Source organism: Vanellus vanellus (genome assembly GCF_965231255.1).
Source record: "Vanellus vanellus genome assembly, chromosome: Z".
NCBI lineage: Eukaryota > Metazoa > Chordata > Aves > Charadriiformes > Charadriidae > Vanellus > Vanellus vanellus.
In genome coordinates, this window is record NC_138908.1 from 36,971,834 (window position 1) to 36,989,679 (window position 17,846).

Sequence of the window (17,846 nt, forward strand, 5' to 3'; positions counted from 1 at the left end):
GAATTAAAGTATTCTTTGGAAAAATGCAGGGTTGTTTTGCCATGGATATTGCACACTGTAAAGGAGGAAGCTTTGCAATGCTTTCTGTGTGGATAGTTAAACTCGTTTTGTTTGTGCATATGTGCATGGGGTGGTTGTATACGGTTTATCTGACCCAAGCTATCAGCCTTTTGCATGACTGCTGAAAAATGAAAAGCATGACTGCTTTTCACACAGCTCGTAGGTGGTTTTTCTTTCTTGAAACAATATCACCGAAACAATGTCAACTGATAAGAAAATGTCAGAACCTGATATTGTATGTAATATCTTCTTACATAATTAGAAACATTCACTAAATATAAAATGGAGTTGACAATATTTTCTCTGTCCTTTGACTCTTAAAGTCATAACTTAAATTTTGCTTAACTCAGCATCATTAACTTATGCAAGTTGATGAAATGAAAAAAAGTGCCAAGATTTAAAGGCATTCTCTCCATAAAAAAGGAACTTAAATGTCTGTGCAAATGGTGGTATATCTCTGCCACTTGTTCCTGAGGCCAGTTGTGCAGTTGCCAGTCACTCCTAGTCCTCAGTGCATTTCTGGACAGTGGGCTTGTTTCTGGCATGATCTGCTGGTTTCTGTCAGGTGCAGGAGTGGCACAGCTCAAACACAACAGAGGGTCTGGTGATGTCTCACCCTTACAATCCTGAGATGTAAAAGTATCCTATAGCTATACCACAGTCTCCTTTACTCCATGTAAAGTTAGGACCGTGAGCTGCTTCCATGCCTCTACAGTCTCCTGGCTGCTAGCGAGCAGTTCCTGGCTCTCCTTTGTGCTCTGTATAGAAAGAGTAATAATGTTTGTAAACTCATGTAAAAACAGTGCTCTGACAAAAAACATTGTCCCTGATTAGCCATAATATTTCCATCCTGCTTGGCCCCTGTCCAGGGCTCTGTACATACAGATGTCCACACTGCTCTGGTCCAAGGAAAAAGCTTGCAGAACATACCACCAACTTGCTGTGGCTGTGGCCTAGACTGTCTAGGAACAGAAATGTTCTCCATTAGCGGGTAGAGAGCCTGTAAGGTTAAATGCTGGTCAGCCCTTCTCTGGTAGCATGCACTGAATTCCCTACCCTTCCTGTGACATGGTGAGTTGCCTGTGCTTTCTGAGGCAGCTCTGAGGCAAATGATCCTGCATACTTCTGAACAGATACTGTCATGCTTCTTGTACAAGATGGACTGTAAATTGTTGTCTGCTGTGGCTAACTATGTTGCAACACAGAACTGCACAGCCAGCTCTTCAAGGATCTAAAATACTTACCTAGAAAGTGTAGAAAAAAATCTTTATTATAGAAGACTTCAACTAAAATGAAATATGCTGCATAGCTGTTACTGCCAGTACTAAAAGCATCCTTGGAAATATTTTTCCTAGCTCAAGAGGTGTTGCTTTCACAGGGGAATTCTATATTAGACGTCATCTTGACAGATAAGCAGGAATCAATCTCAATACTTAAGGGTGGATGATTCTCAGATGCAACTGATCATGGCCTAAATATGGCAAAGCTAATTTTAAATAAGCAGATAACAACTATCTAGTTCTTCTAATTGGTGGCTTTAGAAAGTTCAAAACAATAATGGGCTAAATGAGCTAGAAGATCACATTTTACCAGGAAAAAATAATTAATAATTTGAAATTGTTGAAGAAATTTTATCAAGTGTGTGCCAACATTATAGAAAAAATCCCAGTAGTACCGGAGGGAACAAAAGTCAGCATTAAAAATAGAAAACACACTGGAATGAAGACATTGTGGAAGAATAATACAGTCAGGAAGGTAAAATGTACAAGAATTTTTAAAGGAAGAAGAAGTGCAGAAGCTGAACTATAGAACTAGCAGAACTATAGAACTGGCAGAACTAGAGGCAATAAAATGATTATTTTAAAAAAAAATACACCAAGAAAGAATACTTCCTTCCAATAATATTGATCTGCTATTAAATAAATTCTGCAAAACTGTTAATAATGCTGGAAATTTTCTTCTGGGTACAGGAGGCACAAACAATGCATACAAGATGAAAATTTTTAAAAGTCATTAACAGCCAAAGATGATGCTAGATAACAGCTCTCGCATGAAAGGAGCAAACTTAGATTATTTATACTGTAGATACCAGAGATGGGGCCAGTTAGGTGGATACATCTGAAAAAGAAATACAAATAAGATAATACCAGTGAGCCTGCGTTTCACAATCTGAGGTCAGAAGACAGCATTGATTCTTGTGTGCAGTTAGAAGTTTGGTTCATAATATAACAGGACATTCTTTGGCTTGGCACAATATCTCTTCTGAATTGTTAGCCTTAAACACATATTAAATGGATAAATGTTTTGCAAACAGAATCCTTGTCAAATAGGTCACTTCTAAGTCTTGCGAATGATTAGTCCTTGGCCCATGACCTAGTGAAAGTCTTTATTAAGGAGATGAAGACAGTTGTGTATAGGAAGAACAGAAAATCCATTTCCTTTTCTTCAGGATAGATTAAGAACAAGAAGTAACATCCCATGAAAGACTCATGTGAATCATCATGTGGCAATAACAATGCTGTAGGCAGACTTCATTTCAGCCATCAAGCCTGTGGTTCGGTGATGGAAATAAAGGCAGATCAAATTCTTTCAAAAATTGCAACTTTATGCAGTCTTATTAAAATAATAAATTATTTTAAAAGAAAGAAAAGGAGAAAAAAGGCATTTGATTATAAAAATATGTTTCCTACAGTTGGAAATTGCTTTTTATTCTCTCAGACAATTAAAGGCAAGAATGAAACACTAAATTGTTCTTTGGGTAGGAGCACAGCTTTGCTTGCTAATGACTCCACTTCAGTTAGCTGCCCCTAAGCCATTGATGCTGCCAGAATTGAATCACAAAGTTATCTCAAATCTGAATGGATTCCAGGTTGCTTTCTTTCCCCTTTCCTGACAGGAGAAAGGGGTAAAAGCTTGCAGCCCCCCTGGACCAAGTTCTTCCCTTCTCCCAGAGGAACAGACAGCTGCAGGATGAATTTTAGACAAATTTATGCCGCCTGCCTAAAGTGTTGTCCTGGTTTCACCTGCGAAAGAGTTAATTTCTCTTTCTAGTGGTTGCTGTGAAAGGAATGTCAATAGTATCTATTGATTTTAGTTGTTGCTAAGTGATTTTTGTATTGTTCAAGGACTTTTTTTCAGCTTCCCATACAAGAATAGCCATAATGATGGAATGGCCAATGAAATATTCCATACCATAGATGGAATAGATGGAAGCTCAGTATAGAAATGGGGGTTAGCCAGGGGACAGAAATCCGGGATCACTGATTGGGATGGTGCCAATTCACCAGGCAGTGAGAATGTCTGGTGTTATTATTATGATTGTTATTATTGTTATTATTAGTGTTATATTTCCTTTCTTGATGTTCTATTAAACTGTCTTTATCTCAAGCCACAGTTTTTTTTCCTTTCCCCTACTTTTCTCCCTCTTCTCCCTTGTGGGGGGAAAGGGGTTGAGTGAGCAGCTGCATGTTGGTGGTTAAACCCTGTATTGTTCAATGGAGCATTATAGACCTCAAGCAAAATCACTTTAAGGAAGAAGACTGTGTACTATGAGTAGCTCTGAAAGTCCTATCAACCAATTGTCAGAGAAGAAAATGTTGCCAACAGGACTGAGTTGAAGATTTTTGAAGAAAATATTGAAGAAAAAAATTCATCCTGCAGCTGTCTGTTCCTCTGCTTGAAGACCTTTGAAAAAAATTTGAAAGAGATTTCATCTAGTAACAGAAGAACCAAATGTTTCTGGCCTTATGAAACAGCCCTATCTCAGGAAATGTTTTTCTTTTAACATTGAAATAGCTCTTCAAATGAGAACTTATTATTGAGAGCAAGTGAAAAGACTTAAGATAAGTGGAATGTCTTAATTTTAGTAAAACAGATCAATTTAGCCTGCTTGGAACTAATTTTCCTGTGGTACAGCTGCCTCTTCTTTTCTTTTTTTCTTTTTTCTTTTTTTTTAATAAAGAAAAATTTCAGTGAAGGAGAAAACAAATCAAACATGGAGAGTTTCTTCCAAAACAGCAAAAGTATCATGCCCTTTGAGTTTTTGTTAAAGCCAATAGCAAAACTACCGTTGACTTATGTGGTGCAAGATAAGGTCTAAATAGCTGGTCACAAAGAGCTCAGGACAGCAGAGAAAAGGCAAAGAACAAGGAGGCAAAATGGGTTAAGCGACATCATCAGGATGACAGCAATTTAGTGGCAAAGTGGAAAAAAATCTATGTTCCTTGAATTCCTGTATCTGCTTCACTGTATGGCTTTTCAGCACGAGACAGTAATCCCGCTGATTTCCAATACTGTAAAAAGAAAAGAAATCAGATTGAGACACTTTTCACATGGTGTGGAGAAAAGCAAAGCACTCATACTTAAAACTCTGGTAGATTAGGCAAGACAGACTCCCTTGTGCAAATGCTCTGAAGTGATTAGCAAAGTAATATTTGTAAAATTTATTCAATTTAATAGAGATGAGGAGAAGAAATAAGGCAGTCCCAAGCCTGATCCTCTGTTCAGAGAAATCACTGAGAGATTTGCATTACTGTTAATTGGAATGGATTGATATTTTTAGGAGCATTAAGTTATCTTGAAATCATGGTTGAAAACACAATCTTATATTAGGAAATGTAAGTTTGTATTATGATCAGAGGACACAAAGTAATAAATAAAATATGACCTCAGCGCCTTTGTAAAATTTATAAAATGTTAATTGGTAAAAGGCATGAATGTGGTTAACTCAGAAAGGGGCAAGTATGGCAATTAGAAATAAGTATATCTGGTACATTCACATAATGGAAAATTAAAAAGTCAGCTCTGACCTCTGTCTTCAGACCAGTGTAAGTAAGCTCAGTAAGGTCTCATTATGACAACAACATTTAACTCAATCATAAAGACCAGCATGGTAAAATATAGGCTATATTTTATGTTCATTCGGTATGTATTTCATGAAGTGTCAAGATTATTTTTTTTTAATTCTCTAATTATATACTTCCAAAACAAAGCAAAGAGCCGACAAATTCTGAGCTTTCTGTTTGCCAGTTGTAAATCATCAGTAGTCATGACATGCACACACTGGAAAAGCATTCATAGCACATTTCAGTTTTCCCAAGAAAAGAGACACAGAAGCCAAATGAGGGACTGTAAAAAACTGATTTCACTAAATATTGAAGAATCACTTGATTTTTTAAAAAGCCTTGAAAATTGAAAACACACAGAATGGGAAGATGGTTAGCAAAAGTAATCCTCAAAGTGTATGGTGTCCCAAATCTGCACTACAGCTATCAACAAGAGAAGCCAGTTAGCAGGCTTGTCCTCCAGGACTCAGACTTTTTTGCTGAGTCTGAATAAAGGTAGAATTCTGACTTCCATGTGGCTGTAGAGTTAGCTATATGAATAAGTCTTTAGATATATATATAATATTAGCAGAGTATCTAATTATGCTACATTTGGTTGAATAATAACTTTTTTAGTGAACAAGTGCTCCTTCAGACTAAAGAATAGTCACATCTACCCACAACAGTCTCTTCCATGCTTTCTGGAATTTAATCTTAACGCAGTATTTCAGTCTCTAGCTGTGACTGAAAGAGCACTCAAAATGTGATGCTGCAACATGGAAGCTCAGAAGAATGTACAACACTTGCATCTATCTCAACAAATTCTCACAGAGATGCCCAGTAAGGGTGGGATTTGGCAAGTCACTCTAGAAACACATCAGAGGAGTAGGGTTGTAGAGTTTTGCAGGCGTTATGAAATCCTTGTCACAGTTTCAGGTATGTTGCAGTTAGCTGGTCACATCCATTTTCAACCATCATGTCTGAAGTCTTTAAACAGAATTGGAAATGTAAAAATACAGGGTTAAAAAAGAAGAAACATTGCATCCATCCATGGAGAAGAGCTAAATATGACAGCCCAAATGCAAGCTTGGTTTCATGATGTCTCTAAATTGCTGATGGCTGGAAGTAGTTGATGCCAGAGGCAAGATCACTTAATATTACCCTAATTCTCACAATCATTCTCAAAGCAGCAACTTCTGGCTGGCTAACTGGACCCTTGATCTAACACAGTATTACAGTTCTGTTGTACCGTTACGTTCCTGCTACTCATTTTTCTCTGTGGGTTTTCTTTCTTTATTTTCCTTATAAACCCAGACTATGACTTATCTCTTCTACATATAAAGAAGAGAGTGAGTCTGGGCTGTTATCACTGGTGACTGTATCTTTCCCCTTCCCTCCTCTTCCTTCCCCTCCTCTCCCTTCCCCTCCCCTCTGGTCAATGAGATTTAAGTACCCTGCATCCATTCGAAGCTTAAGACCCAATAGCTCCCTTCAAGGAGTCAGTCTGGGAGGGCCTCAGATTGCAGGAAAGTAGTGGTGGCAGACGAGTACCCAAAGAAAAGAGATGCTGGGAGATGACCCTACTGCACTATGGCTCAGGATGCGCAGAGAAAAACAGCCAAAACTTGTTTCCTGAACTTTTCCCTGCAGGAACTATCCAGCTTATCAGCATCACTGAAGGAGATCCACATGTCACTGAGGGAAACATAGATAGTGAGGTGGGGCATCAGGCTTGACATACCAAGAGCTCGTCTATTCCTGCTGCACATTCCCCAGCTGAAATGATCGTTTTGTGCATGCAATTGAGGGGCAGGTATTATCATCCTGACTGGGAAGCTATTAACTCTGTGGAAGGTCTTTCATATTAGTCACGGGAGACATATCTTCCTTTTTCCAAAGAGGGCAAGAACAGTGCATAGTGAAGCTGATCTTAGGTTCCTTAAAGGGATAGGACCTACATTTAAAAAGAACGAACACGTGGCATGCAACAAAAAGTCTTGTTAAGGAAATGAGAATTGTAAGAAGACTATCCTGAAACTACATCTAAATTGAATCCATGTATGAGTAAGCCAAGAGGTATGTTAATCAACATTAAATGAAGGTAGCTTGGCCTTCATTTTAAAAGACTCTTTCCTTTTTCTTTGTGCCAGCTGTTAGCTGTAAAATGATGGTGTGTGACATAATCTACATTGGAAATAGTTGGGACATGCTATGGTGAATCTCACAGCTATTGCCAGCTTTCATTAGCAGAACCCAAATGGATTCCTAGGCTGTTTCCATTTCTGCAGAAGAAATCGATTGCACCTAAGGGAAGGGAGGTTGAGAGAGAGAAAGGGGGAGAAAAAGGAAGAGGAAACTTGCTGCTTTCTAATTTTAATGAATTGGTCAGAATGAGAATGGGTAGTTAAGTGTCTACTTAAAAAAATAAAGACCTTCACAATAGGCACCTACAGAATTCAGAGTGAGAGGGAAATGAATTCAGTTGAGGAGGGAGCCCTGGCAATATTTGCTATCATTTTAGGGATAACTATGTTCATGAAATGGGTTTGCCATATCAAGCTTTAGCTGTCAAACTGTTCATTGTCTCCGCCTGAGCTGGTGGTCAATTCTTCCTCAGTACTCAATAGGGAGGAATGCAAACCTGAAAGGATGATATCCTCAGTGCCTTTATTGATGTCCACAGTGTACACAGTGTACATCTCTACACACTGACTAGAAAAGCTCACAACTGATGCTTAACTTGTAGCTATCAAACTGAGCAAGGTGCTCATAGGGAGAACCAGATTCATTGCAAAGCCTTTGTGGGAAAGAGTGCCCAAAATAGGAGAACATCTTGCTAGATAATTGGCATACTGACTCTTAATCATGGCCTTAAACCAACTACCAGTTTGCAGTCCATGTCTCTCTCTGGAGCTGGAACTGACTGTGTCTGGCACGGGGCAGCCCATGGCTTCTTCTCAAAGAGGCCACCTCTGTAGACTTCTGCTGCCAGCACCTGGACACATAAACCCAGTGCAGTGCGGTTTCCCAGACTTTGTCCTTTGTGCTGTAAAGGTGCCCTGCACTTTTAAAGCATGGTGCAGAGGGGAATTGCTCTAGTGTCTGGAGTTTTTGCTTTTTGTTTTGAATGTACTTTCCAGATGATATCCCAGCACAAAGAGTCACAGGGCAAAATGGAAAAAATATTGTTAATGTCTTCTAATGAAATTCATTGAAACAAAGCAGCTTCCTGCTTCCTACATTCTCCGTTGCCTGCAGTGTTGCTGTCCCTCTTCCAGGAAGAGCTGACACCTTCTTCTCTTGGGAGTCCCACACCGTCTCTGATAAAGGCTGATGAAATTAGCACCCCAGAAACATAAGTTTCCAAACAAAAGCCTGAACAGCCAGGCAAATAACATTTCCTCACAGCTTTACTGAATAATAACACAGTGTCCCCAGGCTTGCTGTGCTGTACTGGGAAGCAAGTGAGTGATGGAATATTGATGAGTAATCTAAAAGAGCAAGTGGGTGCTTTTAAGGAAGCTATGATCATGCTGTCTAGTGAGTTTTTCTGTCTTCAGAGACTGTGTGTCTCTAAGGCTCCCGCTTTTTTCTCCTGACACACCCGTGGGAGGGGCTGGTTTCTTTCTAGGGGGAGAACCAAGTCAGACAAGAGCAGGAACTGGGGCTGAGAAATCAGCCACATTGGGAAAGTGACAGGCAAGCTGTTACCAATAAGGATGCCCAGAATGTATGAATATATAAATAAGAGGGAAATTTTCTATCAGCAAGAAAATGCACACCATGTTTCCCACTCTCCTTGAAAGAACTCCAGAATAAGAAGCTTGTGCCCAGCTTAAAAATCTGCAAAGAAGCTTTTTGCCAACGTGCAAACTTCTTATCCTCCCACACTCTACAAGCCCCTCTGGCAGAAATCCTGCAGATGGGAGATTTCCACCCTCAAAGCACATCAGGTCAAGAGCAACAAGTGCCAGAACTCCAGCGCACCTCCAGAACTCCAACATCTGCTGAGCAAGATCTGAAAGGTAATCACAGGCTAATATATACACTCGACCTGTTGACATGGTGCCAGGATCTGCCCATCAGTGGGCATGACACATCTCCTTTCAATCCTGCAACCTAGCCAGCTCAGACACAGAGCATATTTTCTCCTTGTTCTCTTTGCTTGTCCTGCCCTGACTTTAGGTTGGGCTGAGTTGGTTACTGGCTTCTCTGTTTTGTTCACAGAGAGCCCTTTCTTTCTAGTGCTTCTCAGAGGCAACAATATTCCTTCCACTGATATCAGAGTTTCTGTTTTCCTCACTGCATTTGTGCTAGCTTCTTCTGCGTGTACATGCATAGTAGTAATTTCTGAAGTATTCTATTAGGAAAAGAGACATTTCCACTAACACAAGACTTCTTTTGTGGCAGTCAACACTGAAATTTGAAAGGGCTTTTCACCCTGCTTCTCAGGTTTTAGCAGCAATTTGGATAACGAGGACTTTTACTGAAATGTGCTGAGGGTTTGGACAAAAAAACTGAAACAACCCAAGTGATCCAAAAAAGCTCATGTGTTTCAGTGAAGTGTATTGTCCTGGTTTGAGGTAAGACAAGGCCAATTTTGTTCAGTAACTCTGCTTCTTAGTTAGGCCTCTTCTAACTACTGAAATTAGCAGCATATTGTGCAGACACTGTTCGCTCTCAGAGTGATAAGACCTATGTTTATAGTTGATGCCAAGGAATGGTATGCAGAGAGGCTCTTGCTCGTGCTTATTGCTATCACAACCAAGGCCAGATAACTTTGTTACTTGCCCCGTTTTGAGGGTTGGAAAGGGAAAAGCGTAGAGGGGTCACACCTGCGGGGAGGAGTGGACAGGACAGGTGATCCAAAATTGACCAACAGGGTATTCCATCCTATCTGCCTCATGCTCAGTATAAAAGCTGAGGGATCAAAGGGTTAGCTCTCTTCCTTCAATGGCTGACATCCGAGGAGGACTATGTCTGTTCGTCTGCCTCTAATCCCAATCCTGAATGCAGATCCAGAATCCAGTTCCTGTCCGTCACTGAGTCCAGTCTGGGACTTCCCCAGTGCCAACCGGTGATGTGATCATCATTCTGGGAGCTTGATATGGTTTTGTATATTTGTTATTTTCTTTTTATTTTATTATTAATATTTCATTAAAGTATTTTAGTTCCTTCTAAACTCATAAGTCTCTTTTTCCCTCCTCTGCCTCTCTCTTTGAAGAGGGGAAGTGGAGAGCATCTGTCGGTCCCATCTGGGGTGCCCCACATCCCCAGTAGCCGATTTGGCCTAAACCAAGATATGTACTCTTAGTTGTTCTTTTTAATTACTCTTTTAAAATTTGCAGAATAACTGTTCATTAACAGGCTGAAAAGATGGAAGTTTCTGAAATTATAGCACTCCCACTGGTTCATGGTTATGTTAGGCATGCACAGATATTTTATGAAGGGAAAATTATGGGAAGGGACTAAGTAGGGGTCAGGGAGTGTGGAACAGCATGACCAGCTGAGCTTGGTTTTTATATGTGTGGTCACATGCATGTGCAGGCTCAATTACGGGGCTGATTGACGAGAAGCTCAACATGAGCCAGAAATGTGCAATCACAGCCCAGAATGGCAACCGTATCCTGGGCTGCATCAAAAGAAGTGTGGCCAGCAGGTCAAAGGAGGTGATTCTGCCACTCTGCTCCACTCTCATGAGACCCCACCTGGAGTACTGCATCCAGCTCTGGAGTTCCCAACATAAGAAGGACATGGACCTGCTGGAGCGTGTCCAGAGGAGAGCCACGAGGATGATCTGAGCACCTCTCCTATGAGGAGAGGCTGAGACAGTTGGGGCTGTTCAGCCTGGAGAAGAGAAGGCTCCAGGGAGATCTTATTGCGGCCTTCCAGTACCCAAAGGGGACCTACGGGAGAGCTGGGGAAGGACTTTCTACAAGGACATGTAGCGATAGGATGGGGGGGAATGGCTTTAAACTGGAAAAGGGCAGGTTCAGATTAAACATTAGGAAGAAGTTTTTCACTTTGGGGGTGGTAAGGCACTGGAACAGGTTGCCCAGAGAGGTTGTTGAGGCCCCATCCCTGAAGGTGTTCAAGGCCAGGCTGGACATGGCCTTGGGCAACCTGGTCTAGTGAGAGGTGTCCCTGCCTATGGCAGGGGGGTTGAACTCAATGATCTTCAAGGTCCCTTCCAACCTAAACCATTCTATGATTCTATGATTATTGATGTGTTTTCTTCTGACACTCCCTGCCACTTCACATCATTCAAGGCTTAATTTCAGTGCGATTCTAAGGTCTCACTCTCATCCCTCCCCACCCCACCCAAGAGTACTGGAAGTCTCATTAATGATGCCAAAGTGATCAGACAATATAAAAAAGAGACCAGCCTTCATTTGCTTAGCTTGAGGAGGATAATGTAAGCGTGGCTGGGTATCACTTATCCCGTAAGTGAGTACTTAGAGCTGCTAGTTTTTGAAATGGTCCCTCTAGCACTAGGACACCATTAATGCTATTCAGTTGGATTGTTAAGATGCACCAGATATTCTCCCTTACCAACTTTCATTCACTACAAACATGACTTCCACAGCGTCCTGGGGAGCAAGAAAACTACCTTGAATTACAAAAGGGAGAGGCTGGAGTGCCAGATCAAAAAGGGCTAGGGAAAGATAAGTGACTTGCCCTTCATTTTTTCATAACCCTGTGAAGGGCTACAGTATATGAATAAATATTCATACTTTCTTACTTGCTCTTTTTGGGTGTCAAAAGCATTCTTCCTGTTTTTAAAGCATTTTGATGTCAGAGTTCTCCTCTCTGTTGCTGGCTAATGGGATTGAGAAGTACTTTGTGTACTTCAGAGTGAAGTGTATGTCAAAGGTTTGAAATTAATAGATAAACTACCTTTGATTTTACTGAGTCTTGGCTCTGAGATTGTGACAATGCCTTGGTCTCCACAGATATACTGTCAGGGTGTGTGTGCTAGTTAGATCTTAGCCACAATGGGATATGGCAGGATTTATTCCACACAGAATTATCCCCAAGGAATTGATGAGAAAAATAAAGTAGTCTCACAGCAAGGACTAACAATAATCACCTAATTAACCTTTCCTGATCTCTAACTATTGCAGAATTACATTGTCTTGTGCTGTTAGCAAACAGCATTGAAAACATTGGTATAGGTTACTGAAGGAAAAAAACTTCTTAGTGAAAAACTTGAGGGAGCTTAATGTACTATCAAACTCATCCTATCAATCCAGGGGAGTTACTGAGGACAGAATAACCTCATGAGAATGGCGTGGAAGCAACTTAGGATATTTCAGTGTGGCATCATTATAAGCAATGACTGTGTTTCAGAGCAGACTGCAGCCCCTTTGGAAGAGTAAATCTTACTTAAGTTCTCTGTCTACCAAGAAGAAATGAATTCGCTCCCATACAGGTCACACAGAAAGCTGGGAAAAAAATGCAGATGCATACCTAAATGTCAGTTTAGGGGACTATTTTCCTTCCAGGTTAGTCGCCAGGATTCTCAGCAGTGAGTGCTTCTTTTATATCTGGGACTGTAAGTTGGCTCTCTTCTAATATTTTGGAATTTTTTTTTTTTTTTGCTTCTATAACACTTAAACTATCTTTTTTATCCGTTGTCTGTGTTTAGATATAATTTTATTTTTTTCATTTCCCTCAAATTGGCTATCTAATAGAAGAATACAATTGAATGCAACTGACCCTCACAGTGCTGAGATACAGTAGGGAATGTAAATTTAGCTGGGGCATACTTTCAATCACTAACATATGGCTTCCAGAATGCTTTCTAAGTTGTTCTTGATCTGCCATGATGAGCTCTGTTACCTGCCACTTTTCTGTGCTAGCAACGTACTCCTACATGTTCAAGAGCATGTTTTAGTGCACTACAAAACACCGAGGATATCCTAAAGTTCATTAATAAAAAGAGCTGTTGTGCACACAGCAATGAATGCAACATGCTAGAAACAAAACTGACACTCAGAAACTGTTTATTAAAAAATCTACATTTAGCGGCCTCCCGGAGATTTGCAAAGAGATCAGATGCAGACAGCTCACATAGTTTATCAGCCATTTAGGTTCAGCCTCTGAATTTCAGTTGATTTCAACCTCCAGTCTGCCAAAGTGCTTGTGATCAATAAGGCAATGAAATGATGAACCGTAGGTAGCACAAACCTAGCAATGGAGGATGATAATAATTTCTAAGTCAATGAGTTCCTTATCCCCCCTGGGAGATCAAACAATGTTTCATTTTGCAGTTGTCTGCATCTTCACCATGCTTTGCACCCTTAGACAAAGCTGAGTCCTCATCCTGCAGTGAACAACTCCTAATCCAGTGGAGCATTTGTGTTAGCTTTTTGTAGAAACACAAGCCCAGACCTACAGTGACTGGACCAGAACTTTCAAAATAAGATTAAATAATGCAAAAACATAAATGAAAAAAAAAAAGAGAGAGAAGAAAAAAGAGCTTTTCACATATGGTAAACAGAGGCTATAGAAAATAAATAGTTATAGCTAATCTAAATTACTGCAGCATACTGGGGAATTAATTTTACCGCCCTTGTACTAAAAGGAAGGCTTTCATTTGGCAAAGCAAAAAATTGGAGGAGGCAGGAAGGAGGAGCAGCAGCTTATACTCCATGTTCTTATCTTGCAAAGTGCACACATAAACGCAGATATCTCCTATGGATTTATCTATGCTGTCAGATACATAGCCATAACGTAAATTCTTCTAAAATTATACAAAGACTGCTATTTGTGCATTTCCAGGGTCTCTGCCATTGGCTTCTGGGAAGTTTTACTTGTAAAAAACTAAATGCAGATGTTGGAAACACAAGAAATCATATCCCGCTTTGGCTAGGAGCACACCCGCTCTGCATCACTGGAAAATGCCTCTGTTCTCATGGGAACCTTCTGCAGCTTGACCCCATCCTTGTGATCATTGGAGCAAAACTAAAATTTCATTGCAACCTATAAGCAATTAAACTTTTAGTACGGAATATGTGACTTTTCTTTCTTCTTATGCTGTCTCACCTGCTTTGAAGAAGAGAATTGACCCAGATTTTCCTAATTGAAGTTATAAGTTAGGTTCTGGGGGAGAGATTTTCCAAAGGACCTAACAGGCTTATGAGTACAATATGTACAGTACTTATCTTGGGCCCTGTGGTTATGAGTCAGTGTGGTGATTTCAGTCAACCCTCCAGGTACCTAAAATCAATATATTGGAGCCTCTGATCCTATACTCTTCTTCATGAGTCAGATATTCTCTGCTTACTCTGGAGATTTTGTCTCTGATTACAAGATGCAAGTCTTTGCTGTTCAACAGTAATTTAATTACCTCCACTCCTGAAACTTTTTAAACCTCATTCCCTCACTGAGGCTGACCATTATGCAGTAAGGCATTGTTTTAATACAGATGCTGCGTACACATGAGGAAGCAAATTAAGATATTTGCAAACACAGAGAGAAAGGAAATATTTTTTGCTGACTATTCTGAAAAAATCATGATATATGATACTTATGCCTGGTCTTTCTCATAGAGTCTTACATCCCAAAGGGGAGTAAATTTGTTCATGAATTGTAGTTCACATAACCTGAATTTAGGAAGGGGAAAGAAGAATTTTGACTGGGATAACCTAGCGCAATCCAGGGAGTTAAGCAGCGAACAGAATGGCCAGTTTGCTTCAGTATAGTCAGCATCCATAGTGGATCAAGCCAAAACATGCTTCCCATCTCTCTCTTTTAACCATATATTTCTGATCTCACCTCCATTAAGACCAATGGAAAGATTCCCCTTGATCTGAGTTTGCAGCAAATTCACACTCTCCTCTGCAACCAGCAATCAGACACAGCTGTTTTTCACTTGCAGTTATGCAAAAAGCAAGCATTGGACAGGTGTGATGTTGCTTCCAATCAAGGTAAAGTAGCCAGGATCGTTGAGTACAGATCAGATCTACTCAGGAGAGCGGTGCTTTTTCTTCCACTGTTCTCCATTGTGGGGCAGCAGAAAAGCAACTTTCATATCTATTGATTTAGGCAGCACTACTCTTGGATGCTGGGGCAATAGCCATTCCTATAGGAATGTGTTGCAATCCTGCAGCTAATTAGAACTGAAAACAGGTGTGTGGTTCTCAGGCAGCAATGTCACTGTGAGGGAGAAGGAAGTGACTGTCAGATTCCCCAGTTTCACCAGAAGATGCTGATAGGAGGCAAATGAAGATCAGATACGACCTTTGAAATCTGCATCTGATCCGTGCTTGTGGTGCAACCAGAAAACTGCAGGCCTCTGTGTACCTGCCATGGGAACCTCCTGAGAGAAACGGGAAGACCTGAACCAAGATAGGGGATGGATGAAGAGCTGCTGTGATTTTGACAGTTGACAATTATTTGTTGACTTCACTTAAAAGTTATCATATGATGACACTAAGATGCTTTTTTAAAATTTTGTTCATATTAATACTTTCCTTTCTATAATTTGATTTCCTCTGAAATAATTTAAAATCTGAAAAATGTCGTTTTATTCACAGCATTACATTTTGATTAATGTAGAGCATTACAAAATACCACCAAGTTTAAATGGTAACTCTGAATTGTCAAAACTGATCCTTTCTTATAACAATTGCTTTTGATGCAATGTCATCTTTCTCCAAGAGAAGAATATTTTTGTCCAAAATAAACTTGGGTGTTACATATGTTTAGGGAGAAATGGCCTGTTTCTACGTGTCGTAGCATCACTACAGGTAGGAACCAAGAAAAACACCATTTCTGTACTTGGTGTTTGTTCCCCTAAGATGGAATGATAGGATCTGTTTTTCCTTAATGTCCTTTTACAGTGAAAAATCTCTTTCCAGGCAATGTGTTGCCCCATACTGCAGCTGCCCCATTGTCCTGGTTCCAGTAAGGATGGGGTTAATTTCCCCAAGGAGCCGGCAGGGGAGGCAGGTATTCCATACCATGTGACCCATGCCCAGCTATAAGAGGAGCTAGCCGGGGGAGGGGGCGGCGCAGTACTGTAATCGTGTCCTTACACTCGTTATGCATCTACGTTGTGTCTATTCAGTAGTACCGTACTATTGATACTAGAAAATACTGAATACTTTGTACCAACATAATTCTTTGATGTTTTTGAAATCATATCTAATTTTCTTTTTAAAACTCTTTTCAACCTTATTTGTGCAAAATGTTTTGCTGGCCTTTGCATGGGTTTGTGTTAGTTACTTTATGGTTCTGATGTACTGACAGCAATCTAAATTCCATTTGGTACTTTAATTGACATTTAGGCATAAGTAAAGGGATGGCTTTCATAGACCAATAATGCTGAAGTTGATAGGTACTACAGCAAACCTGAATGCCTTTCTTCTTCCTCACAAAGGTCAAATGCCTCCCTAATGTAGCTGAAGTGAAATAATTGTAATTGTGCTGGTGCTTGTGAGGTCACTGGAGGCTGAGGGGCTGATAGGGCAGGAGCAGGCAGGTGTGAGCAGCCATAAAGGTGGCTGGTTAGAAGGAGAAATGACTGAGCAGAAGAATATTCCTGCCAGCCTGGGAGCTGTGAGCCTGGGGACCAGAAGCATCATTGAGGATGGTGGACTTGAGCATCAGGCTTGTTAATATAAAAAAGGAGGATCAACACCAGTAGAATATGACCCCAAAATTTTACTAATACAGAGCTTGTATTGTCTTTGCTAGGCCTGTACCTGTTTAGTCTCAGATTCTCTCCTGTGCTTATTTCTGAGCGATCTGACCATCTTGTCTCGTGAAAACTGTCCGTCCACTGGGCTGTATATAGGGGTGAGGTGCTAGGATTGGTAATTTGGGTGTCTGTACAAAAGAGCAAAAGAAGAATATTAACAGTGATGTCGTACTGCAGAATATGAGGCACCACGTGTGATGGCTGGCTTCTTCAACCATCCTGTTCAGTGGGTGACTGACAATGTGTTATCTCTCCCCTGCAGTATGGGATAAAGAAGAAGGAAGAAAAGGAAGCAGAGGCCCAGGCTGCACTGGAAGCTAATGCTGAAGGGAGTCTGACGCGCCCAAAGAAGGCGATACCTCCTGGCTGCGGGGATGAGGAGGAGGAGGAAGAAGAGAGCATTCTAGACACAGTCATCAAATACCTACCAGGGCCCCTGCAGGACATGTTCAAGAAGTAACAGCTGCAGACTGTTAGATGGGCATAAACAGTACTGCAAAGGATTTCTCTTTTGCCCAATGGGGATTTACAATCTTGCCATCCATCACCTCTGCCCTCTACTGCTCACTAGGAGTCCCCTCGCTTCCCATTCTCTCCTGACTGCTTCTTTCCCTTCCCCCCACCCCAAGACTCATCCATTCCTTTTTTTTGTATATAGTCACATCCAGTAGATGCCTCTGAATGGATGTAAAGATTAAAAAGCTGCAGACTACACAAATTTTATTATAAGCCATAGTACTATGTATGTTAAATAAGGCAACTGTACATTAAGCATAGAAAAGGAACAACCTCATGTGCATTTCCATCCAAAGCAGGACGGAGTGTTCACTAAGCGTAGACAGTGGCCTCTTTAATTTTCTTTAATTCTCTTTTTATTATTATTGATAATAATTATTAGTTATTAATGTTCTTGTTAACTGGCTCACGCTAGCCAATTGTTGTTGAGCACATCTGCCGTTGGAAGGGAAATCTCAATTCTCCCATGAAAGCAGAGCTTTTCTGTTTTAATTCCATCACTGGCATAAATAAGAGATCATTTGGAAGGTAAATTACACATGACTTACACAGCTGACATCGCTCAGAACTGTGGAAGGAGTGAATCATCTGCCCTTAACTGCTGGTAGAAGTTAAATGCCTCAGAGTCTAAGCAAGAGTCATGTTACTTTGGGAATTAGCCATACACTTATCTTGGAAGAGCAGATTTGGTCAGACAGTTGCCATACAGAGAGCTGAAACCATAGGAGAGTGCGTGGTGC

At 40.6% G+C, this 17,846-nt stretch overlaps 1 protein-coding gene across 1 annotated transcript in view; it reads left to right on the forward strand.

Moving 5' to 3' along the window:
- Positions 1–17,050, forward strand: part of CPLX1 (complexin 1) — a gene marked incomplete at both ends in the record, with an annotated part of 119,399 nt that extends 102,349 nt beyond the window's left edge. Inside the window, one exon of the mRNA XM_082497136.1 lies at positions 16,853–17,050. Coding sequence (XP_082353262.1) covers positions 16,853–17,050 — 198 coding nt within the window. The remainder of the gene's footprint in view (positions 1–16,852) is intronic.
- Between the last annotated feature and the right edge of the window lie 796 nt (positions 17,051–17,846).